This window comes from Alosa pseudoharengus, unplaced genomic scaffold (genome assembly GCF_046254945.1).
Source record: "Alosa pseudoharengus isolate Yale_2024_CS ecotype anadromous, Long Island Sound unplaced genomic scaffold, YU_APseudo_1.1 YU_APseudo_1.1_scf_11, whole genome shotgun sequence".
NCBI classification, from domain to species: Eukaryota; Metazoa; Chordata; class Actinopteri; order Clupeiformes; family Clupeidae; genus Alosa; species Alosa pseudoharengus.
Genome location: NW_027468576.1, coordinates 32,124,484 through 32,148,970, shown reverse-complemented (window position 1 = coordinate 32,148,970; position 24,487 = coordinate 32,124,484). Strand labels below are relative to the sequence as shown.

The 24,487-nt window shown below is 40.2% G+C and overlaps 1 protein-coding gene across 11 annotated transcripts; it reads left to right on the top strand.

The window, feature by feature from the left end:
* Positions 1–22,504, top strand: ptprc (protein tyrosine phosphatase receptor type C). 11 transcript variants are annotated; one of them, XM_076278895.1, is made up of 34 exons: positions 1–145; positions 315–418; positions 4,004–4,063; positions 4,358–4,408; positions 4,869–4,976; positions 5,295–5,372; positions 5,534–5,599; positions 6,194–6,223; positions 6,339–6,716; positions 7,151–7,312; positions 9,852–9,959; positions 10,153–10,266; positions 10,537–10,665; positions 10,905–11,045; positions 12,559–12,773; positions 12,873–12,936; positions 13,371–13,479; positions 13,803–13,837; positions 13,934–14,034; positions 14,166–14,256; positions 14,391–14,473; positions 14,669–14,705; positions 14,835–14,932; positions 15,128–15,253; positions 16,533–16,690; positions 18,194–18,329; positions 18,469–18,615; positions 18,814–18,904; positions 19,066–19,202; positions 19,329–19,463; positions 19,593–19,715; positions 20,869–21,029; positions 21,477–21,612; positions 21,754–22,504. In XM_076278895.1, the coding sequence occupies exons 2-34, from the start codon at positions 355–357 to the stop codon at positions 22,090–22,092; spliced, it is 4,011 nt and encodes a 1,336-aa protein (XP_076135010.1). In that variant the 5' UTR covers positions 1–145; positions 315–354; the 3' UTR covers positions 22,093–22,504. The 11 variants fall into 11 exon arrangements, with proteins under 11 accessions (XP_076135010.1, XP_076135011.1, XP_076135015.1 ...); XM_076278896.1 differs by having other exon boundaries at positions 97–174; XM_076278898.1 differs by having other exon boundaries at positions 122–160.
* The last annotated feature ends 1,983 nt before the right edge of the window (positions 22,505–24,487 follow it).

Genomic DNA, 24,487 nt, shown 5'->3' with positions numbered 1-24,487 from the left:
ATTGCTGTGGAGAAGAAAGTGGAAGACAAGAGATTGTGGCGTAGCTCAAAAAATCAACTTCCTGTTAAGAAAGGGCCACAGCTCCGCCACAGTTACTGCCTCACTGATGTCACTTGAAGCGTTCCTCGTCCAGGAGTAAGACCGGGTGAGGATTTTGGGGGTAAAAAGACACAGGTGCCAAGACAGATAAGAGGCAATATAGAAAAGAGACGTATTTTTTTCTTATTTAATAGAGAAGAGTTTATTAGTTTGTTTATGACGTTCATAAGAGAGGCGTTTTGAATTACCAGAAGTCTTGTGTCGCTCTTCAACAGGACGTATGGTGGCTTAGCCAAGCGCCAACAGCTCTTGGTCATGGCGCGTCTCTCTGGACTAACGGCCCTCTTGACTCTTGCCATCCTCACCTCCTCGGCTCAATGTAAGTGCACGCTTTTTCATGAAAAGTTTTTATTTTTAGTTTGTTATTTTGAGTCATGGTACAGTTTGCTTTTTTGAGTCGTGTTACTTTCTTCATGTTATGTCAAGTAAAGTCAGAAGACTTTAAAAGTTTTATAAGTGAGAGGTACAATTATAGATGTTTGATACATAATAATAAATAACAACACAAATGTGCTTGACTAAACGACTAAAAAGGAAGGATGTTGAACTTATACATGGAAGAGTAGAGCATAGTAAAATGATTAACAGTCTGCTTTCTCAGCCTCCACTTCCTTGGCTCTGTAAGCTTCCATGTGTCAAAACCTGAGGCGATGTGCTCAGATTGATCATTCTGGGACAGAAAAAAGTCTGAAACACCTCATGTCCCATAGGAGTGACATTCTCCATGGTGCAGGGTTGAAAATGTCTCCTGTTTAGGTGTCTTGTAACCTTGGGGATGCTCTACAGAAAGATTAGTGGTCTGTCTGGGTGTGTCCCCCATCACTGCTTTCACTTCAACCAAACAGCAAAATGTCACTTGTGATGCCAGTCCAAAGCGTTCTCTCTTTCTTTCTTTTTTCATTCTGTCTTTCTTTTTTCTTGTGCTGGAGCTTTTCCTGTCCACCCAGTAGTGTGTTAATGGTTCATTTTATGTCATCTGTTATGAGGTTGATACATGTTTGCAGTCTACACTTACAAGCAACATGGTTCTGGTCACTTCTCTATTCACTGGAGAGGCCTGTGCTAGTAGTTAGACAACTACAATGATCTCCTTAACAGGACTGTACAGGCACTTGGTACCCCCACCCCCATCTGTTTCATGCTGTGCAAATGTGTGGTTGTAAGTGCTGCAGAGGCAGAGCATTTACCACTTCCTTGTTCCATTTTGAGATGTCTGCTCTTCCTGACAGCTACAGCTAGCTAAAATGGTGCTTCAAAAAGAGGACTTGAGCGCGTAGACTGTAAAGTTCAGATCAGCAGACTGATTAGACAAGCTCAAAAGACTCTTCTCTCATTATGCTACCATTGTGTCTGAAAACATATTTGTACTCTCACCACATGTGTAGCATGTTTACTAAGTGAGGTACATTTACCTGAGTGTAAATGTAATTGATGAGCTCTCTGTGTTTATTGTTGAAGAGAAAAGGCAGTGTGACAGAGGCCTACTGACTAAATATTATGTGCCTGTGAGTTCAGAGCCATCCAGTTTTGGCCTTGTTTTCAGCATGTTCTCCTGTTCCCTTCTGAAGTCTTTGCTTTTCAATTTGATGTTAATCGGTCATGAACAAGTCAAAAGAGTGAGAGCTGACCTTATCTAACAGAACCGCATGTGCCGAATGCTCACCATAGCCTACATATTTAAAGGATACATTTACCTCAGACTTCAAAACACCTATCCCACCTAATGCATGTCTAATGACACATTAAGTACATTGGTTGATTATTTGAACAGAGTCTTCAGGATGGAAGACTGATGTTTATAATCATATTAGGTTGTCCTTATAGTGGATTAAGGCCAGGTGAAAGCATCTGTCTAATGACCAATCACACATCAAGAGGAATTGAAGTCAGGGACGTAACTTTGAGTTTAACATTGGGGGCGTTGAGCCCCACACCCCCCACCCCCTTTTCATCATGCTCTATAACAGTGTCCTTCACCAGAGATTTGATTTTGGGGGTTTGATTAATGGGGAGGGGGAGGGGGGCTTCATTCCCCCATGTTTTACACCTCTGCTTGAAGTAGTACCCTATCATCTGATGACATTCACTACATTTCTCACTCTTTTTCACAATGCTCTTTGTAAGGATTGTGTAAGAAGGTGTTTTGTGATGTAGGATACTGCGTGAAATTAAAGGAAGAGAGAAATGGTCAGAGGTGGGGGGTGGGTGATAGAGTGTTTGATAACTCACCAGTCATCCTCTGTGTTCTTTAGTGCTGCTGACTTTAAGGGGAACATTATGTCATGGCATCTTTTACCAGGCCACATCAGCACATGGCATAGACTGAATCAGACAGGGAGACCTTAGCGATTCCATGGATTCTTTTTTTAAATCAGAAACAGCATGCACTTGTCATTATTGTTTTGCTCTTCTCGCTAATAATACACATACAGGTCTGCAGACTTTTGTGTGGATTGCCTTTACAGCTAAATTCAACAAAGTAGTTAAAACAGCAAAAAAGCTGAAAGATAAGAAGCAAAAACACAGAGAGTCTTTTAACATGCTTAATTCAGTCAGAAACACGGCACCATATCACTTACTTAAGACAGCACAATTATGGTAGGAGGTAACCACCATTATACAGTATTTAAAATAAGATGTTATACATGGAGTAATCTCACAAAATGTACATTAAAGGTCAACTTTTAGGTCTACTGAATGTCTAACCTGAATGCTTAGTGTACATAATGGTCCTGACTATCACAACTTGGGCCCATAGTCACGTTTGACAGTGAACACCAGGTCCTTTTTCTGAGAGGAGTAGGCTATGGGGTGGAGTATAGCATATGTATGAACATGACATGAGAAACACAAAAGACAAAACCAGAATGCCTCTGAAAAAGCAGAAGCATTGAGGGAGAACAGAGAGAGAGAGAGAGAGAGAAAGACAGAGAGAGGGAGAAAGGAGAGAGAGAGGAGATTGTGTGAGGGAGAGAGAGAGAGAGAGAGAGAGGGAGGGAAGAGAGAGAGAGAGAGAATGAGAGAGTGCTTCAGGAAGTTGCGGTAAATGAGCTCAAGTAACACTGTTCTTTTACACTTGGCGTTACCATAGCACCCAGGTTATGCCACTACACTGGTGGAAACCGCTGTTAGCAACACCTTTTCCTCTCAAGCAGCATGTTGAGCTCATGCACCCAGCCTACACTCCAACCAGACACGCACCTTCATATGAAGGTGTCAGCGAGCACACACAAACCCCCTGTATCTCCTTAAGTCTGTGTTAATGTACAGCAGACCCATAGACAGACGAGTTGTGTAGAGAGTGCAGAGAAAGTGCATTTGGCTCATGTGTGAATGATGTGGTGTTGATATGATGGTAGAGGATGATGTATTTTTCTAACTATTCAAATGGTGCTCAAGTGCAGAAAAGTAATTTGTTTGTTTATCTAATACAGTAATTGCTTTCTAAGTTGCACAGTTGAACATGTGGTCATATATCCTGAATTTGAAGCTGCACATATCAGAATTTTCTTCTTTACAAATCACCATTTTCTCAGATCCACTTACTTAAAATAATTGTATGTTACAATAATCTATCTACACATGTAAACAATAATAACAATGATGAATAATACTGATTGAAAAGCTTGAAAAAAGTGATAAACGATAAAACACATGTATCAATTGAACTTAATTCACAGTTTAAACAAAATGCAATATCTGAATCCTGAATTCTCTCTCTCTTTCTCTCTTTCTCTCAGTCTGTCTCTCTCTCTCTCACCATAATAATGATCATAATAGTTTATAATAATTATAATAGTATCAGTCAGTGACTTCTTATATATTGAGATTCAAGATTCTTTTTCAAAGAAATTTTAAACATGTTCTCATTTTCATTTTCATCTCCCAAATATGGCTCTTGTAGGTGCAGATACGACACCCAAACCCACAGCACCCAAACCCACAGCACCCAAACCCACAACAGGTAATAGCAACCTCTTTTGAAAACATTTCCAGTGATTAGCAACAGCTGGAAAACAGATTATTCCGATTCATGAGTTATTTTGTTCTTACATTCCAAATTGGTTCAGTAATTTGAACGAGCCAATCTCAGTCATGGATGAAGCCAGTGGAGTTAAACTGTTTGGGGAATAAAAAACACCAGCCATAGGCTTAGCTATAGCTCAGTATCCACCCTGTTTCAGTTTCTCAGTGCCATAACCTTTTCCCCTGCCTCTTGCTCTCTTTTCTTGCATGCACACTCACCTCCCATACACAGCTGGTCCATCAGCTCCCACAATTCCTGCAAGCAAAACCACATCACAACCAGGTAATCATGGCACCACATTTGCTATTTATCACTTGAAGCGGTCCTGTCTTTAAAGACTCATAGCAGCAACTAATAGTAAGTCAAGGCTGTCAGATCCACACTGAGGAGATGACCTTGTGTCACCTTCACCCTCTCCAGTCCCCAAAAGCCCAGCAATGAGGTCAGGGTGTGATTTCTAGTGTGTGCGTTTTTCCATTCTGTATCTAATCGGAAAATGAGTATTACGATTAAGAACAAAAAAAAGACTCTTCACAGCCCTGTCCTCATCATGTCACATAAACTGTTGACGTTCCTATTTTCCGATTTTCACATTATATTTCACCATAATCACACAATTGTAGTGAACATATATTATATATTATGTGTACTATATTTGTGGTGTATCAGGGTTTTCTTTTGTTTGTCCAGATATTTATTATCTATTATAGTAAGTTCTGCATAATTTCCTTTCAAAAATCAGATAGCCATGCCATTCTTGCACGCACCTCTCCCACTCTTCCAAGCACGGCTGCTGCAGGAGGTCCTTCAGCAGCTGACTCTCCTCCACTCAACTCCACCAACTCCCCAGGTATTAAAAACACCATCCAGAGACAGAAGGTGACAAGGATGCCACCAGAATATTTGCTACCAAATAAAAAATAATGTTGGTTCATTGTGTTCTGTTAGGGACCCTGACAATGCAAGTAACTTGGATTCATCCTATCTTTCCCCCTCCTTGCTGAGCCTCTGTATGGTGGCCCTAAACCCTTTATTCTAAACTGAATCTGTGGAAACAGTAGAAATCATGTCTAACATTTGTGGAATAGGCTGTTTTCCTGGTGAAAACACCATGGCTCATTTAGGCTCACTCATGGTTTGTCTTCATTTTGCATAATTTTCTTACCAGCAGATATCAGTCCCTCACCCACACGCACCCCCACACTTCAACAGAACACATTGACTGTAGATGCCACTAGTGAAACAGGTAAAAGCTGATTGTTGGTGTCGGCTATTGAGTTTGCTTGCAGCAAGGTGCTATGAGAGATTCAATTCTATTGTTTCTATCTTTAGTAGCCTAATCACTTGATGGCCAGTCTAAATGCACTCATGCTTTATCTTTATTTTGAATGCTTCTCCTACAAACAGTCACCTCTCTCCCACTCAACCCCACACGTCAACAAAACACAGCAAACCCAACCATCAGTGAAACAGGTAAAAGCTGATTATTCTTGTTGGTCTCTCAATTTGCTGGCAGCAGGGTGGTTAACTTTTTCTCTCCTGTCTTGTGTGTTATGGGAACCCATTGCACATTTGTTTCATTGAATACATCTTTCTTTTCTTAAGATATGAACTATAGCTGTTTTGTGCAGTGTATTTGAAACATAATAAAAAGGATTGCAACTTTGCATGTCATGGACTTACACTGTAGCTACATTTCAAGTAAGACATAAGCAATGCGGACATTTATCTATATTGTAGAATCAGACTGATGTACCATACTGTTGTAAAAACTGTGATTAGTACAATTGTATTGTCCAGTTAGTGTCACTTACAGTATATACAATGTAAAGCCAGTTTGTCTGTCAAGTACTAACTCTACGTCAGCCTTTTTAAACAACATTGCACTTTTGGTTTATAGAGACTCAGACCCCCACTCAACTTGCAACCACAACAATCCCAATAATAGTCGCAGGTTTGCTCTCACTTAATGGAGGCTTGCTTGTTTGATGTTCACTGTGATGCACACTGATCATTTGTCATGCATTTTTATTAATAACACGTTTTGCCCTTGTTTCTGTGTTTCAGTTAACCCAGCAATCCTACCATGTAACAGCAGTAAGTAATAGTGTCTCTGAAATTAAGAAATTATGAGAGCAATACAGAGCAATAATGTCTGTTGGCAAAGGTGCTTGAAATGAAACAAAATCCATTGTGTCTCTGTGTTTCCCAGGAATGTTTTACATTGTGGAGAACTATTTTGATGTGATGATATACATTGAACTGAATAAAGACAACCCAAGTACCATTGCTCCCACCACTGCCCCAGCAAGTACTGCAAATACCACTATCACCGATAATACCACTACCCCTGTCCCTAGCAATGATGTTACGAGTAACATCAGAGCTATAGAAAATATTGAGGGGTACACACTTAAATTCAATGATGGCTCTTCATCTGACTGGAACTTCACTGGTAACTCATTCACCATCAGAAACCAAGAATTGAAACCATGCACCACTTACCAAATAAATATAATTGGCACTACCAACGGGAGCACCATTTGTAGATTAAATGGTAACCAAACCACTTTGACAACCAGAAACATGGGTAAGTTGATAATGATATGAGATAGTTGGTGTTCCATTACACCATAATGTCAAAAGTCAACGTTTTTTTGATGTGGCATCTGAAATGTGCATGTTATACGTGTTAAATGTAGTCTTAGCATGTCATTGTTTTTATATTATTGATTGAATTGACATTATTGTTTTATTATTGCCTTTCCCTTTTTTACATTGCTTTTTTATTAGGCTATTGATTGAATTGATACTATTGTGTACTACAACTATTCTCCTTACTATATTTGACCTACATTTTAATCTGTTCCCTGTTCAATTTTAAATATTATTATGTTGTTTTGTATTTATGTGTCGCTTTGGACAAAGGCGTCTGCTAAATCCATAACCATAACCATAACCATAAATACACATGTTATCTATATTCTCCTATGTGGTACATACTTATCATTATTCATTCAATAGACAAGGACGATTTCAGACAAAATGGGAATGTAACAGCAAGTGAAATGTGTTTTGAGGCACACATGTGGGATATACCGGGACAATGGTGTCTCAAGAAGACCTGTGAGGTGGAGTCATTTCCCATACCTATGATGAACTGCTCTCTCGACATAGTCCCCCTTGGTATGGGATTTTATATGGCAATTTCCATACATTGTTAAAACATAGGTTTCCCGGTGTTATCTGAATAAGTGTTATATTTGTCTTTGATATGACTGACAAATACATTCTTAATGGTCATATGCCCTCCTAGTGGCAGTTCAAGTACCATTGCTCCCACCATTGCCCCAACAAATATCACTATCTCCGCTATTACCACTAGCCCTAGTAAACCTAGCAATGATGTTCCGAGTAGCACCAGAGCAATGGAAAGTATGGATGAGTACACAATTGAATTAAGTGATGTCTCATCTCCCTTGAACTTCATTGGTGATTCATTCATCATCAAAAACACTCAATTGAAACCATGCACCGCCTACCAAATAAATGTCACTGCCAATGCCAACAGCAGCCGTGTTTATAGATTAAGTGGTACCAAATCCACTTTCACAACCAGACACATAGGTAAGTTCGTAATGGTATGGCACTTCATGACAGTTGGTGTTACATTGCACCATAATGTCAAAAGTCACAGTCGTTTGAAGTGGAATCTGAACTATACATGTTATACCTGTTAAATATAAATGTTTTACATATACATATACATACTGTAGATACTTATTACTATTCATTGATTAGGCAAGAACAATTTCAGCCAAAAATAGACCAAGAAAAACGACACAGCAATAGAAATTTGCTTTAAGAAATCCACATGGGATATGCTTTAAGAAATCCAAATGGTGTTTCGTGGAAAACAGGACCTGTGAGCTGAAATCATATAAACATAAATCTGACATACGCTGATACGGCTTTATGTTTTTCCCCATTACAGTGTCACACGGTGGCATATTTCCCGACATTCATTGAATGACATACAAAAAATGAAACAGGTGCTGGGTAGCCTATAAGGCTGAGTCAACATATGAAAGAATAAAGAAATACCCACACACTGTTATATAAGCTCCCAGAGTGTTTTATTAGGCTACAACGTTTTCGACCAGAGGTCTTCGTCAGGTATCAAGCAGATTACCTACATTGTTAAATAAACCCTGTTATAATCTAGCCTGGTCATTACCATCTGTACTTCTGGCCAAAATTTGATTTCGGTCTCGCACGTACAGTAGTCTGGCCCAACTGACATTATACGGCTCGCGTGTAGCCGAGCCATTCAACGAACAGTTGAGTGATGACGCGGAACTCGCCTGCCGAGTTGCTTGTAGTTCAACAGCATAGCAACAGAGGAAGAGATGCTAGAAGCTATCCGCGAAGTTGTCCCAACTCTCGAGAGCATCAAGCAATTAAAGCAAGAACAAGAGGCTTGTCTTGTCAATTTTATAAATGGCAAGGACGTTGTAGCTCTCCTTCCAACTGACTTTGGAAAAAGTTTGAAATTTTACCAGATGGTCCGAATTAATTTAAGTGGGAAGCGTAAGAGCCTGAACTGGAAGCGGAAGTGATAAGCGTAAGAGCCTGAACTCCGGCGCACAGCATACGTCATTACCAAACTTTGCTGATTGGTTAAGGGAACTCCAATGATTTTAAAGACAGATTCCTATTACATTATGCCAGGCTCTATGACGAAGAGAAACGTAGTCACAGGTGGTAAGGACCAGGCTAGTTATAATCACCAACTTTGGATATTGGAGCTTACCGACTGTGCATCTTCAGTTTTAACGTGAAGTCATAGTCTCAAAGCCTAGCTTCGTTTGAATCTGTCCATTTGTCTCCAACTTGACTGAAGTCATCCACACATTTGCACAGACACTATTGTCGAGTATTGTTCTCCAGTCTCTTGATTCGTTTGTAAACAAATTAATTAAATCACAACAAATTGTAAACAAATCTACACACCTCAAGTACCTCTTGACTCTTTATAAACAAACAACCTCAAAGCATAAGTGAAATTTCGAAGTAAATTCTTTGTTAGGCTATGTGATGACACCGTTTTACTGTAGGCCTTCCTCAGTTCACCATGCTTATGCTTAAGTTTTCAAAATCAAAGCCTGGTTTGTGTTCTTTCTGGATTTTAATGGCATTCAGAGGGTCAATGAGAAAGTCCATATTCCAAAAATCACGCCTCTTTCATAAGGCTGCATTGATTTTGAACTTGTGTGCTCCGGGTGTGACAGAAGCGGGAATGGGAGAATAGGCCTACCCGTAACTGCAGTGCGTAACTGCGTGTAAAAAGCGTGTAAAAAACGTGTAAAAAACATCCGCTCTTTCCCCGATATTATTGATTTATGAATGCACTGCCCCCCTAGTTGAACGTGAGATTTTTACTGGGGCACAGCTTATAAATACTGGGGCACGTGCCCCAGTAAAAAGGGTCTATTGACGCCCCTGAGTTAGACAACAAAAAACAAAAAGGAGCTAAAGAATATTCATAAATTCATTCACAAAACTGTGGACAAAAGCATTGTATCTTGAAAATGTGAAATGCAAGGTTTGACTGTGACTACTTACCTGACTGTATGACTGTGTGTCAAAGCTAATCAGAATAATATGTATAATAACTCAATGTGCAAATTTTGACATATGTTCTGTCAAAAATATTCTTTTGTAGTTGATGAGATTAAACTAACATATGAGAAGAAATACCCTATTGTGATTCAATGGGCAAACAAACCTAGCAAATGTCTAGAGAATGAGACTTTGCATTTCAACTGTACAGGTAAGAATATTATTTCATGTCCTGTTCCGCAGAGTAATCCTAATCCTAAAAATGTTATTCAGTGAAGATCTTCATTTACTCCTTTAGTTTAGATATAGGCTTTTATGTGAAACTGGCATTTATCTATCTTGTCATAAACGTAGTTTATGGTAAATATGCATAATACATTTTCTGTTCAATATTTTATTTGAAGGTACATCATATCCGGATGAAGGATTAAAACCATTTCAAGAATATATCTGCTATGGAACCTATGAAAAATCTAGTTTTTCTCGCCAAGGCCAAGAAAAAGTGCGCCTTGACTGTGGTAAGACTTATATTATACATTATAGATGTGTAAATCAGAATTGCCAGATGTTTTTGTTCTAATTTGGACACAGTCAAAATTCACACATAAGCACATACAAATGTTCTCATGCATTTCTATCTCTAAACACATTGCACTTTATCATGTTTGTAATATAATTCACATGTAACACGATTAGACTGTTGCCCTTGTTAATTTGACAAGTAATCTTTGCTCTGTCAAAGTGATGAGATAATATTTATGATTTGATGAATGTTGTTTCCTTTATAGATGTAACGGTGAAAACAGAAGAAGTCGCTCACACAAACACCTCACTTACTCTCCGCAGTATGATTAACAGTGTAAAGTGTGCAACAATAATTTCAAATTTTACCCTTAATATCAAATGTGGTGATAAAGGTGAGTGATAACATATCTTTATCCCTTACCTTTTTAAAATATTAACATGTATTGAAATGACCTGTATAGTTTGATTTTCTTTGAAGTCTTGAATCTAGAAGGGTTTAGTATTATTACTGTATATACTGGATGTTATGTACAGATAGGATAAAGAATATTATTCAATTAAACAATAAAAATATTATTGAACAATGATGATACATTTCTTCCATCTATGCTCAATTTTGTTTGTTTTCCAGAACACAAAAACCTATCCAGCAGCCATCCCTATGACATTAAAGAATTAGAAGCTTTCACTGACTATACCTGTACCCCAACTGTGAATTATGGAGATACATCTTTGAAGGGAGAGACCAAAATATTCAGGACTGGAGCTTACAGTAAGACTTTTTTTAACCCTCTATAGTCTATTGCATGGCGTTACCTTATAAGGTAACTTTCTGTTTTGGTGGCATTGCAGTGGATATTATCTCAGGCAATTATGCCTGTCAATCTGTGTGTGTGTGTGTGTGTGTGTGTGTGTGTGTTTGAGTGTGTATGTCTGCTTGTATAACTACTGGTCAGATTTGCTTCAAACGTTAAGGCAAGGTAAAGGCACACCGTATCTAGATGATTTTAAATGGTGATTTGGATCATTTGATTTTTTTAACACTGAAATAGGAGTGAGGGTCTGCAGCCACCTGACTGCTCTTGTTATTATTGATTGAAAAATGAGATGGAAGAACATTCATGGAAATGTGGAGCTGTGGCTCTCGGCATCCTGGTCTGTGCATGTTAAATGCGCTATACAAATAAACAAATACACATCCATAACGCCAACTAAATACCATGGCATTGTGTTGGCGTTATGGATGTGACAGTTTTGCGTGGAATTGCCCTACATTGAAAAATAAAAAAGGGTACTGTGCAGATGAGATTGCATCAAAATGCCCCTGGCTAAAACACAAAACAATTTAAGTATTTGGAAGCACCATTAGACTGTGGGCAGTGCATCTCACTATTTTTTTCCATTGGAAAATCTGTTAAGAGGGCATTTCATGATTTTTTTTTTCAATCAAAAAGGCACCTGTTTGTCCCATTGTAAAAGTGCCTACATGGCACATTACATTTTATCAAAGTCCTTATAGGCAACTCTTGCCACCATTGACTGTTTATAGAGAGCTTTCTTATATTTTCTCTATATTTTGGTGTCCGTGTCTCCTTATTATAAAGTCTGGGGAAGATCCTTATGCTTTCTCACGTGTATAACATCATACAGCACTGCATTTCACTGCATTCTATACTGGAAAGGGCACCCTTTGGAACATAACCATGAGGGGGCAGCACAAGGGCTACTCTTTTCCATTGTATAGACCCTTATAAGGGTACCTGATAGGGCACTGCATCACATTTTTACCTCACAAGGGGCTTATTTAGACACATTATTGAATTTTGTTACTCTAAAGGCAGTAAATGGCAGAAATGTTTCTCTAGATGTTAAATAAAATACTAATTTCTTAACAAATTTCTTTGCAACATTTTCAAGAATACCAAACATTGCATCATCACCTTTACCCCACAGCTGTACATAGTTGTACAGATTTGGGATTCAAATTAATGCCCATGTCATTAAAATATTTGGATTGACCTACTTAATCCAGATTTTTGTGAGTCAGAACCACCCTGGTTCCCATTCCAACAACTGATATCAAGATATATATGCCTGTGAGTAAGTGTAATCTGTTTCTGAGCTTTAAGAACTTTCGTGTGGGATGTTCCCTGAGCCAGAATAACAACCTACATGTATCTAGATTTGTAGCTTATATGAGAAAGAACAGAACAATTTCTTTTAAAAAGTCAAATACATGTTTATTTAGAGGCTAATCTATGCACGATTTGTTGTTGTGTTTATAGACCCTCAAAAACCAGGGGAACCCAAAATAACCGTTACATCAAATAATGTGTTACAAGTATCATGTACTCCCATCAACCAGCGGCAGTGGCATGGTACTCCTGGAAGGTATCATGCAACACTACTTTCTGGGGGAATCAAAATTGAGACAACAGACAACAACAAATGTTCTTTTAAGTTTGAAGACCTCAGCTACTCAACAGAATACACAGTGGAGGTATGTATGCCACAACATACATTTTCATGAAAAGTACAATGTACCTGACTTGGAAAACACATATATTCTGCTGTCTGTAATACAGTCATCTCTATGCAGATTAGAGCAAAGAATGGTGAAGGGCTTGTGTCAGCGCCAAGTTTGAAAAAAGAGTACACGTCATGTAAGTACAACGGCAAATCAGAACAAGTTGGGACGTTGTGTAAAATGCAAATAAAAACAGAATGTGAATCTTGAAAAACCATATTTAGCTGCAAAAAGGACATAAACAACGTATCAAATGTTGAATACAATGGGACAATACTGTTTAAATATATGCATAATTCATTTGGGTATTGTTTTCCTCAAATATCCAAGGTCTTCCCTGAAAAAGGCATTGCCTCGATGACAGTATATGTTCCTCAAAACCTGTATACATCATTCAGAATTGTGCCTTGCCACATGTGCAAAATGTTGTTTTATTTTAATTTGTATATTTGTATTGAATTAATTAAATTAATTAATTGAATTGAGACTTACTTGTTTTGGACCACTACTATTGTGTATTGCTACCAATTATTGTAACCAATATGAAATAAATAGCAAATTCTTTTGCAGACAATGACAAAGCTGTCATAGGAATCTTGGCCTTTCTCATCATCCTGACTTCCATCGCTCTCCTATTTGTTCTGTATAAAATCTACATTCTCCAGAAAAAGAAGGATAAGTGAGTATTTACCTCAGTAAGGTCTGAAGATGTCCTGCATTGTATTCCTTTTTATTTGCTCACACAATGTGCTCATTGTGTCCTCAAAACATAATAGTAATAATAATTGTAATAATAATATGTTGCACTTATGTATTGCATGGTTTGCACCTTTTTCAAACTCCTCGTCTCTTTATAATGAGTTAGACACATATAAACTAACAAACAAAAACATAGCAATCAAACAAGAGAAGGAAAAAAGAAGAGGTGTGGTAAAATTATGCAGTGGAGGAGGAGAAATGTTCATGAAACAGAAAACATGTTCTTCCTGTTTAACATTGCAGTGACCGCTCTGAGGAAGTAATCCCACTTGCAGCAAGTGAGTAAATATTTTTGTGTGAAAGTCAAAGAGGCAAAGATTGATTCACAATCCATTCATTTGTACTTATGGCCTTACAATATCATATCTACCCAGACCCCTTGATGACAGTGGAACCCATCGCTGCTGACAGCCTCCTAGATGTCTACAAGAAGAAGATTGCCGATGAGGGCCGCCTCTTCCTGGCAGAATTTCAGGTGCCTCAGTTCTACTAATGCATTCATGTACTATTATTCACATGGATGGTTGACTGATTGATTTATTGATTGATTAATTGATTGATTGGTTGATTGGCTTAACCACTGCTTGATTGCCTTGCTGCCTGCAGAGCATTCCAAGGATTTTCAGCAATTACACTGTTAAGGAAGCCAAGAACTCCGAGAACCAAATAAAGAACCGCTATGTTGACATCCTTCCTTGTAAGTATGTTTTTGTTCTGAAGGAATACATGCATTTTCATGTAAACAAAAACAAGCAAATTTTTGCTTTATTGGGATTTTTTTAGTGAAGGTAGTCAGTGTTTTGCATTATACTGTATATATTGATTTTATAGATGACTACAACCGAGTTCAGCTGTCGGCCTCTGGTGGTGGGGGAGAAGCTTGTGCGGACTACATCAATGCCAGCTTTATCGAGGTGAGAACAGCTTCCTCTCAGACCAGCATCCTGCATCTTGTACAGCCCTATGCTCTTCAGCCATGTTTTTGATAATGACGGGTTTAAGAACCAGCCTGCCTCCATGTTGTGGACTCCTGGTCAAGCGAGGCCATCTGTGCATGGGTGAAGTCTTTCAGTGTTTAACTCTCTCTCTCTCTCTCTCTCTCTCTGTAGGGGTTCAAGGAGCAGAAGAAGTACATTGCAGCCCAAGGTGAGGCTGTGTGAGGTGTTTACTGTGGGCGCAAGTCACTCTGTCTGGATGTCGGTGGTGGGGTTGTGTGTTGTGTGTCTGCTGTACAGGGGATGTCTCTGATTGGGGTAATGAGATGTCTGTGCACAGGCCCCAAGGAGGAGACCATGGTGGATTTCTGGAGAATGATCTGGGAGCAGAAGTCCTCCATCATTGTCATGGTGACTCGTTGTGAGGAAGGGAACAGGGTAAGCCCCTTGGCTTGAATTAGCAAGGATAACATCAGTTTGATTAAATACTTTCATATGTTTTCATTTATGTTTGACCCGATTGCTTTAAATTGTTTCTTTTACTTCTGGTATATGAAAGGACCCTCAACTTAAACAGAGGGCATGATTACAACTTGTCATTGACCTCTTTATTATTGTTTTTTGGTGACACAGAATAAATGTGCTCAGTATTGGCCATCCATGGACCGAGAAACAGAGATCTTTGGAGACTATGTGTTGAAGATAAAGAAAGAAGACCTCTGTCCCGACTACATTATCCGCCATCTCACCATAATCAATGTAAGTCAGTTATTTCTTTCTTTCTTTCTTTCTAGTATGTGACATTGAAGTAGCTGGCGTGCAGTTTAAAACTTCGCTAACTTGTTTACAAAATGAGAGGAACATTAATGACATGTTACTGTAACAGTAAAACAACATGAGATACATGTGGGTTTCAGCACTGATCCAATTTATAGTACTATACAAAAATGTGCACAACAGTTATTTCACAAAACATTTGTCTCAAACAAGTATTTTCTATCTTTATTAGCATCAGTGTGTCAAATTTCATATTTTCAAACACTCTTTCTTGAAATATAGAAGTTTTACATTGAGGCATTTAGTTGTTAAAGAAAGAGAGTAATACCACATTATAGATTGAAAAACTTGAGTTCATCAGCTTAAAATTTGATAGAAACTAGTGTACTGTAACTTGAGATGAAGAGACAGAAAGAATCAAGACAGTCAACATTCACTGACACCTGTGGCAAATATTTCTCTACAAGTGTACCTACAGGTGAATTTTTGCTGTTTTGAAAACAAAGGATGTTGCACCAAATATTGATTTGATTAGATGTAATCATTAGATGGTTTACTTCATATATGTTGTTATTTTATGAGTACATACTTTCAAGGCACTCTCACATTACTATTTTTTTCCAAAAGTGCAGTAAGTACAGAAACATCCTTATATTCTGAATACTGAAGGGAATAACTATGTTATGGCACAGGGCTAGCATTATAACCATTTTAACAGCCAATAAAATTCTGCCAAGGCACTCTGAGAAAATGCTGTTTGGAGTGACAACACGCTAAAATAAAAACTAGCATGTTGTGTTTTACAATGCAAGCCAGTGTGTCTGTGGTTTGCCTCATGAACCACTAGTGTGCATGATGTGTGTGTGTGTGTGTGTGTGTGTGCGCGCGTGCGCGCTCTAATGTGTGTGACTGGATGCATATGTGTGTGTATTTTTGAACTTGCGCATGTCTTCTTTTGGTGTTACATTTGTAAGCTCTCTCTCTCTCTCTCTGTTCATGTGTCTCAAAAAAGCAATGTGTGTGTGTATGTTGTGGGTAAGCACAAGCACATGCGCATGTGTCGTGTGTGAAAGAGAGTGTGTATGAATGTGTGTGTGTGTGTGTGTGTGTGTGTGTGTGTGTCTGTCTGTGTGTGTGTGTGTCTGTGTGTGTGTGTGTGTGTGTGTGTGTGTGTGCGTGCATATGTGTATGTGCATGTGTGTACTCGAATGTGTGTGCATGGGCCTGCAATGCCACTTTTACACCTGTGCAAATGTTTCAGCGCAAAGATAAGTCACCTGAGAGAGAGGTGACCCACATCCAGTTCACCAGCTGGCCAGACCATGGCGTCCCCAGCGAACCACACCAGCTGCTGAAGCTGCGTCGCCGCGTCAACAGCTTCAGCAACTTTTTCAGCGGCCCCATCGTTGTGCATTGCAGGTGGGGCACTCGAACATTCTACACCACAAAACAGAGAATTCCAACCAAAGTGGGACAGTGTAAATATGTGTAGCATCTTGTTTTGGGGGAAATGGGTCTGAGGGTATTGTGTTAGCACATTGAAGAGCGTGTTGTTAATATTACTTAAAGGTACCATCAGCAATTCTAGATGACGTTAGATCAGTTGATATTTGAACCAAACACCAACAAAACACCAGAGAGAGAACTCACCAATCCCCTCCCCAAACTCCTCTTTCACCAACAAAATACCAGAGAACTCCTCTTTAATTTCCCCAAACTCAAACACATAGTGTATGCGTATAGAGCAGTAATATGTAATGCACATGATCATTACACATGATCAGTGTCAGATTCTTATTGATTGAAGTTTTAGGCTTTCTAGACTTATTGGTCCCTTTAACCAGTTCAAGGGTATGGCCATTTCTACAACAGTAAGAACTGGTGCCAATTTTCTTGGTTCGCTTAATATAGTTGTAGTCATTGTCACACTATTTAAAAAAATATATATATATTTTTACAGAACTTAGCACTTAACACTTAACCCTCAAATACAGACTGTCATAGCCTCTAAGGGCTGTTTCAGACCGGGTGCGTGGCGTGAGCTGCATGGCATGTCCGTTTTTATTTCGGCTCCCATGTTAACAGGTTAGATTTTGTACACCGCCTACGTGACATGCACGCCTCAGGAGCGGCTCGAGCCGCGCCGAAAACGTGCGCATGCTAGAAATAGGGCCGACGCCTATTTTTCACGCGACACGCAAGTGTGTTGGAAGCGTTTTTCATTCAAAACAGTGAAGGAAAAAAATGGAGACGTTTAAATTGTCAGAGAGGCTGCCGCTGCGCTGCGTCAGACACGTTTCTGGTAAGAAACGACATAGAAAATGCCACACAGCCGCCACGAACCTGACACGCAACGTTCACACCACGCACCAGGCCTGAAACAGCGCTTGAGGTGGGTAGTGATGAAATTCACTGCACGTTTCCTCATTACAGCTTTGTTTCGGTTTTGCTTGCTGAGGTTTCCTCAGAAGAGTCCTCTGAACCTCACTACTAAAACGGGATTCTCTTCCATCATGATGAAACTATCTACAGTACAAATAACTCCTGAGTTGTCCTGAGGAGTGTGCCGAGGTCTACAGTAGGCCTGTCAGGAAACTCACAGATTGGATGCAAGCTCAATAGATGAGGCTTAATACACAGTGTAATACAGAATCCAAAATGACCCACTGAAAAATTAATTGAATGAATTAAATTTCAAAGGACAGGGGAAAATGTTCAGAAATAACCAATATGTGCAGCAGGTGATCAACTGAAAACAGCCAAGTGAACAAAGGGAAGTCATGACTAGTGAGGGAAACCGGACTGGTATTGGCTAGCAGGCCATAAGAGAGAGAAGACTGGACTGGAGAATGGGAATGCTGTGTTGTAGGCCTGACAGGTGCCCAGTAATGATGTTTCTCTGCTCTGCCGTTGTGTCCTCAGTGCTGGGGTGGGCCGCACAGGCACCTACATTGGCATCGATGCCATGATGGAGAGTCTGGAGGCCGAGGGCGTCATGGATATCTATGGCTACGTGGTGAAGATGAGGCGCCAGCGCTGCCTCATGGTGCAAGTAGAGGTGAGGAGTATGTGTGTGTGTGTGTGTGTGTGTATGTGTGTGTGTGTGTGCGCGTGTGTGTGTTTAGTGGGGAGATGGAGGCGATGCGCCTCATGAACTTCATCATTCTTTTTATTCATGTGTGTGTCTGCTCGCCCAGGCCCAGTACATACTGATCCACCAAGCGCTGATTGAGTTCAACCAGTTTGGAGACACAGAGGTGCCCCTGGCAGAGCTGCATTCCTCCATCACCGTGCTGCAGCGCAAGGACTGTGATGAGCCCACCCTAATGGAGGCAGAGTTCCAGGTGTGTTCATCCATTTACATGATAACTGATTGGTTAATTGGTTGGGTGGTTAATTTGATTGGATGGTTAATTGAGTGGGTGGTTAATTTGATTGGGTGGTTAATTTGATCATGTACTTAATGTCTTCTTTCATCTCAATACTCAATAATAACCCTCTTGCGTTTGCTTACATAACGTCCTTGTGATGTTATATTACAGAGGCTTCCCAAGTACAGAAACTGGAGAACCTTCAACACTGCAATCAGTGAGGAGAACAAGAAGAAGAACCGTGACTCATCCTACATTCCATGTGAGCACCGTTCCCTCTTTTTCCCAAGAGAACACTGACGTATGGGGTCCAAGCCGGTCCCATTAAATGAGTGTCTGAATTGTAACTACCAATTGATTACATGTATTGTAATGGATTATGCCAGATAACTACAATGGCGGTTATGTATGTGCTGGTTACAGACGACTTTAATAGAGTTCTAGTGAAAATAGAAGAGGAGACAAGCCGTGAAAGTGATCAGGAAGATGACGATGACTACTCTTCCTCTGATGATGATGAGGAGGAGTCCACCCAGTACATCAATGCTTCATACATTGATGTAAGTCTTTGCCTAGGGTACTCAAATCATGTTAAAATCCTCTTCCAAATTACTTTAGTAAACTATACCTCTGAACCTGTAATTCTGATCATGCTTTTTTTTTTTCCTGTTCATTTTCAAATTCAGGGCTACTGGAGTCCAAAAAGTCTGATCGCTGCTCAGGGACCACTGGCATGTACCATCCCTGAGTTCTGGCAGATGGTCTACCAGAAGAAAGTCAGAAACATCGTCATGCTCTCCAAGTGCAAGGAGGGTGACCAGGTGGGTTGGTCAGACATCACGGTGCATCCTTACAATTATGTGGACATAGAGAGTCAATCACTTAGCCATTACATGATGTTTGTTGATTTGAATGTTGAATGTTGATTTCAATTGTGTGTCCCATGTAAGGAGCTGTGTGCCGAGTACTGGGGCCAGGAGAAGAAAACCTACAAGGACATCAGCGTAGAAGTGACAGAACCCATCACCTCTCCAGCTTACATCAAGAGGACCATCCAGTTACAGCATGCCAAGGTGATGTGATGTTGGTTGTGTTTGCTCTCCTGACTGTGACTGTGTTCTGTTGTATGAAGGCAAAGTGCCAGTGTTACACAAGGCAACAGGCCCAATGATTTCACAACTTAGTTGGTTTCTGTTTTTGAGGAAATGGAGGAGGGGAAATTTCTTGATTGCAACCTGGGTATTCCACCATTTCTTTGTCACCTGACATAATCTTAACACCATTTTAAAGCAACATTATGTAGTTCTTTTACTGCAAATGACGGCTCTAAACTCATAATACGGAGAATGGTGTCCCTGAAGTTGCCAATGCATGTCAAGAATGCCTGGTATTGCACTATGTAACATTGTTGGGTAACAACACTTAACTTGTCATGACAAAAACCAAATGACACTTGACAGAAGCGAGTGATAAAAGTGTTATGTCATAAACATTTATGACTTGTTTATAATTTTTATGACAGTAGATACCGTCAAGTAAAGTGTAACCCTTTGTTGTATCTGGAAGGCAGAAGGCAGAGAAGTACTGTATTGTTGCGCTCAGATGATAGTTTTTAAGTCCAGGTGCATTAGAACCAATAATGTGAAGATGAGGCTTGTCTCATCGTCTTGTACCTGAAAGGAACATTACTCTTTTTGTCAGTTTTTGACACAATGGGGTCTGTTTCCCAAAACCATAGTTGCTAACTAAGTTAGCAGCTTTGTTGGTTGCAATGCAATTTCCCATTGCCAACCAACTAAGTTGCTAACAGGTTAGCAACTATGGTTTTGGGAAACGCACCCCTAGTCACTATTTTAGTGCCATTAGGGTAACTAGTACATTGGAACTTAACAACAAGGAGTATAAATACCATTTCCTACATCATGTTGATTTAAGGTGCAGACAGCCATTCTAATCCAAGACATTCTTTATCCTAATCCCCATGGTCCATCAGTGTGCACATGAATGTGTGAATGTTCAAGCTTTGCAAATGGAAAACAATCCATATACAATTCAAACCTACAAATCAACACCTTCCTTCAGTAGCACAAATGGAAGAGGTGTAATTTGATTGGCTGGTAGACTCCATTATCAACAACATTTTGCCAGAGAAGTGGACTTCACCTTTAATTTGAACACAGAGTGAACTCAGATGATAACAAGTGTCTCCTCTTCTGTCCTCTGCAGAGGAAAGATGCTCGGCAGGTGAAGCAGTACCACTTCCAGAACTGGCCAGAGCAGGGTTTGCCCCAGAACCCCCAGGAGCTGATGGACATGATCAAAGCCATGAAGCAGAGCATTGGCTGCAGCAGGGCGGACAAGAGCGTCCCGGTGGTGGTACACTGCCAGTGAGTCTCACCGTTAGGTCCGGCCAATGCAGGCTTAGACATGAGACAATTGTGTGATATATACTGCAATCACAAGGCCTTGGTCGTCATGTAGCCCCATCAGCACCTTTGTGTTTAGTGCAATTTTCCTCATAAAGACAATTAATTAATGACTAAAATGTATTTTGGTTTGAATTGAGGAGCAGTGAGGGGTTAGGTGCCTTGCACAATGGGCACTTCAGCCGTTCCTACTGGTCTGGGTTCGAACCGGCAACCCTCCGATTACAAATCCCTAACCAGTAGGCCACGGCTGCCCCAAATATCCCACATATCAAATTTGAATATTCAGCACTTGTTATAATCCTGGCTATTTATGCTACAATGGAAGCAAGTAAATGGTGCACAGTAGCCTACCTAATATATGAAGTGGAATTACTCATTCAGACACTGTTTTATTTTGTTTTAAAGAAACGGAACTAGTCGCACTGGCATTTTCTGTGCCCTGTGGAACCTTGTAGACTGCACAAACACAGAGAACCTGATGGACATCTTCCAGGTCTGCAAAAGTTTACGCAAGGAACGTCAGGGAATGATCTCCGAATTTGTAAGTCAACCAATACCACATTATCTGGATTTTTCTAGGAACAGCATGAGACTTTCTTGACAGACAAATCAGTCTCAGGAAGTCACAGCACTGACAATGTTCTCATATCTGCTTCCTTATCTTGTATTTACTCCTGCGTAGGAACATTACCAGTTCCTGTACCAGGCCATGGGGGGAGCCTTCCCCGTGCAAAACGGCGAGGTCAGGCAGACTGTGCCGGCTGTGGACTCGGTGCAGATTGTGAATGAGGTTCCTGCAAGCACTACCACCGATGACCAGAAGGTGGCGGAAACCGCACCAGTGCAAGCAGCCTCTTCAGCGGCCCAGGAAGAGTCGAAGGAGGACGCTGAGAAAGAGAAGGAAGCAGATAACGCTGTTGAGAGTAGCAGCTTGCTACCAGCAGGGGGAGCCAGTGAGGCGGTTGAGGCAGCAGCCCAGCCCAGTGCTGCCAATGGCCCAACTATAACAGTTGATGTTTGAGAGAGGGAGTGACAGATTACAGCCAATGAGTTACAGCTGTAGCAAATTATCTTGTCAGAGGCTTATTTGAATTGCTTGTATAAATGAATAAATAACAGCTCTCTCTGTGTCTTGAGATTTGTAATATGCATAAAATATCATTTTCATATAGCAAATGTGTGCATAATTTTAAGTAACATTTGGTTTCTTTCATTGAATGTATTGTAAAAATCATTATGGCATACTGAAACTAAATTATAAGACTTTTTTTATTATTCATTATGTACAAAACAATCATTCAAGTTAAAAAATGTATGCGTTTGCACTACATTGCTCTTTTCAAACTAAACCATTTTTTTTAAGGCAGTTGAATATTTTATTTCCATGCTTGTATTTGAGTAAAAATAAATAAATAAAGGCATTCTAGAATATATTATTTATATATTATTTTATTTTATCTCCCTTAACAATGGAATTCGCTTGTCTGATTGGCTGGTGGGGTGGCTATTAATTCTGAATAACGGGACACCTTTGAAGTAGATCTGGTAAAACAGGTTTAATCACTGTTCCATATCAATGCTTATGAATGGTAACTATAACATGCTATCGCTGTTATAGGGCCAAAGAAAGTTGTACAACAAACTTAACAAGTTGGCTTCTTTTTAAACGAAACCGCTTGTTTCCTTTGCGTGCTATAAAGGCATGACTATACATGGATTTCTATGGAACGTCACGATAACATGCGTGCGCAACCAAGAGGCAGAAAGCACCATAGAACAGCATAGAGCAATGCAAAAGAGCAAAAGAATAAAATTAGTTTTTGTGCTGAAAACTGCACCAATTCGAAATCACGAAATTAGAGAATTTTAAATATGTTCAATATCCCTAATGGAATGCATGTCTTCGCCAAAAATGACAAAATACGATGTTATATTAATAATCCAAATGAACGTCAAGCTTTGAAATATAGTCTGAAATGAGATGTTATTATCATTGAGACAACAGGGGTATACAAAAAAATCCGATTGTAGCTTACAGCAGCCGACTATTTAGGTTAATTTTATAACGTTGTGGACGGCCACCAAGCCTCTTCTGCCTCAAGGCTGCGCGCATCTAGTTTTGTTGGTAAACGGGAAACCCGTGTATTGCATATAGTGGCAACCGGGAGATAAGCGGGATAACGGCCTTCGAGGTGACCTGTTCGATGGAAATAATGTCTCGGTGGAGGCAACGTGCTGCACACGTCGCCGGAGTTCTAAGCCTCCACCTCGCCATTATTTCCATCGAACAGGTCACCTCGTCGGCTGTTATCCCTTGCATGATATCCCTCCTCTTCATTGCTGGGAAAGACCTGACAAAAATCATGCTAAACAGACTGGTGGAGTACATCTCATACCCGAAACACAGTGTGGTTTCCGAAAGGCCAGATCCACCACCAGCATGATCTTAGTCCTGAGGCAGCTACTCGAAAAAAGAGAAACGCAAGGACCTCTACATATCCTTTACCTTTATTAACCTCAGAAAAAGCCCTTGACACCATAAACCATTAGATGCTCTGGCAACAACTCTCCAAACTTGGGGTTCCACTAGTGATGGGCAAATGAAGCTTTGATGAACCACTGAACCACAGCAGTGTGAACCTAGCGACACTAGCTGAAAAGCAAAAAGATGGCCGCCACACATACATTTTTCAACATAAAAGTCCTTAACAAACCAATATTTTTGGTTACATATACTGGTTTGGGTAAAGACTTTTATGTTTAAAAATCTACATGTGGTGGCCATATTGGATTTTTTCATTAGTGTCGCTAGCTTCACACCGCTGTGATTTAGTGGTTCACCAAAGCTTTATTTGCCCATCACTAGGTTCCACCCAAGTTCCTCTCCATCCTGCAGCAACCTCATGATGGGATGCAAGCCAGAGTTCTCAATGGGAGGACTCTAATCAGAGCCCTTCAAGGTCAATGTCAGGGTTAAACAAGGCTGTGTCCTAGCAACGGTCCTATTCAACCTCCTCCTCTCAGCCATTACCCACCTTTTCCACCATATCATGGGACAGAAAGATGGTGTCCACCTGGAGCGCCAAGTCAATGGAAGCCTGTTCAACATCTGACAGCTTCAGGCCCATATGAAGACAAAGACCTGCCAAATATACAAACTCCAGTATGCAGACGACTGCGCCGTTCTGGCACACAGCCCAGACCCCATGCAGTATACCCTAGATACAATCTCTGGCCTATATCAATCCTTTGGCCTTCAAATCAACATCAAGAAAAAAACTGAGGTCGTGGCTTAACTCACCACCCATCCCTCGTCATTCCCCAGCTTCCATATCAGTGGGAGTCCAGTCCACTCAATCTAGTCCAGCGGTTATCCAGCAGCAAGTATCTTGGGTCTTCACTCTCCTCCGACTGCT

What these genes read in the sequence shown, in the direction of transcription:
- ptprc (XM_076278895.1), top strand. Translation starts at nt 355, where the DNA reads ATGGCGCGTCTCTCTGGACTAACGGCCCTCTTGACTCTTGCCATCCTC. An exon ending in TTTGCATTTCAACTGTACAG is followed by an intron (nt 9,960 to 10,152) that starts GTAAGAATATTA and finishes TTTTATTTGAAG; the next exon opens with GTACATCATATCCGGATGAA. An exon ending in CCGGTGGTGGTACACTGCCA is followed by an intron (nt 21,030 to 21,476) that starts GTGAGTCTCACC and finishes TTTGTTTTAAAG; the next exon opens with AAACGGAACTAGTCGCACTG.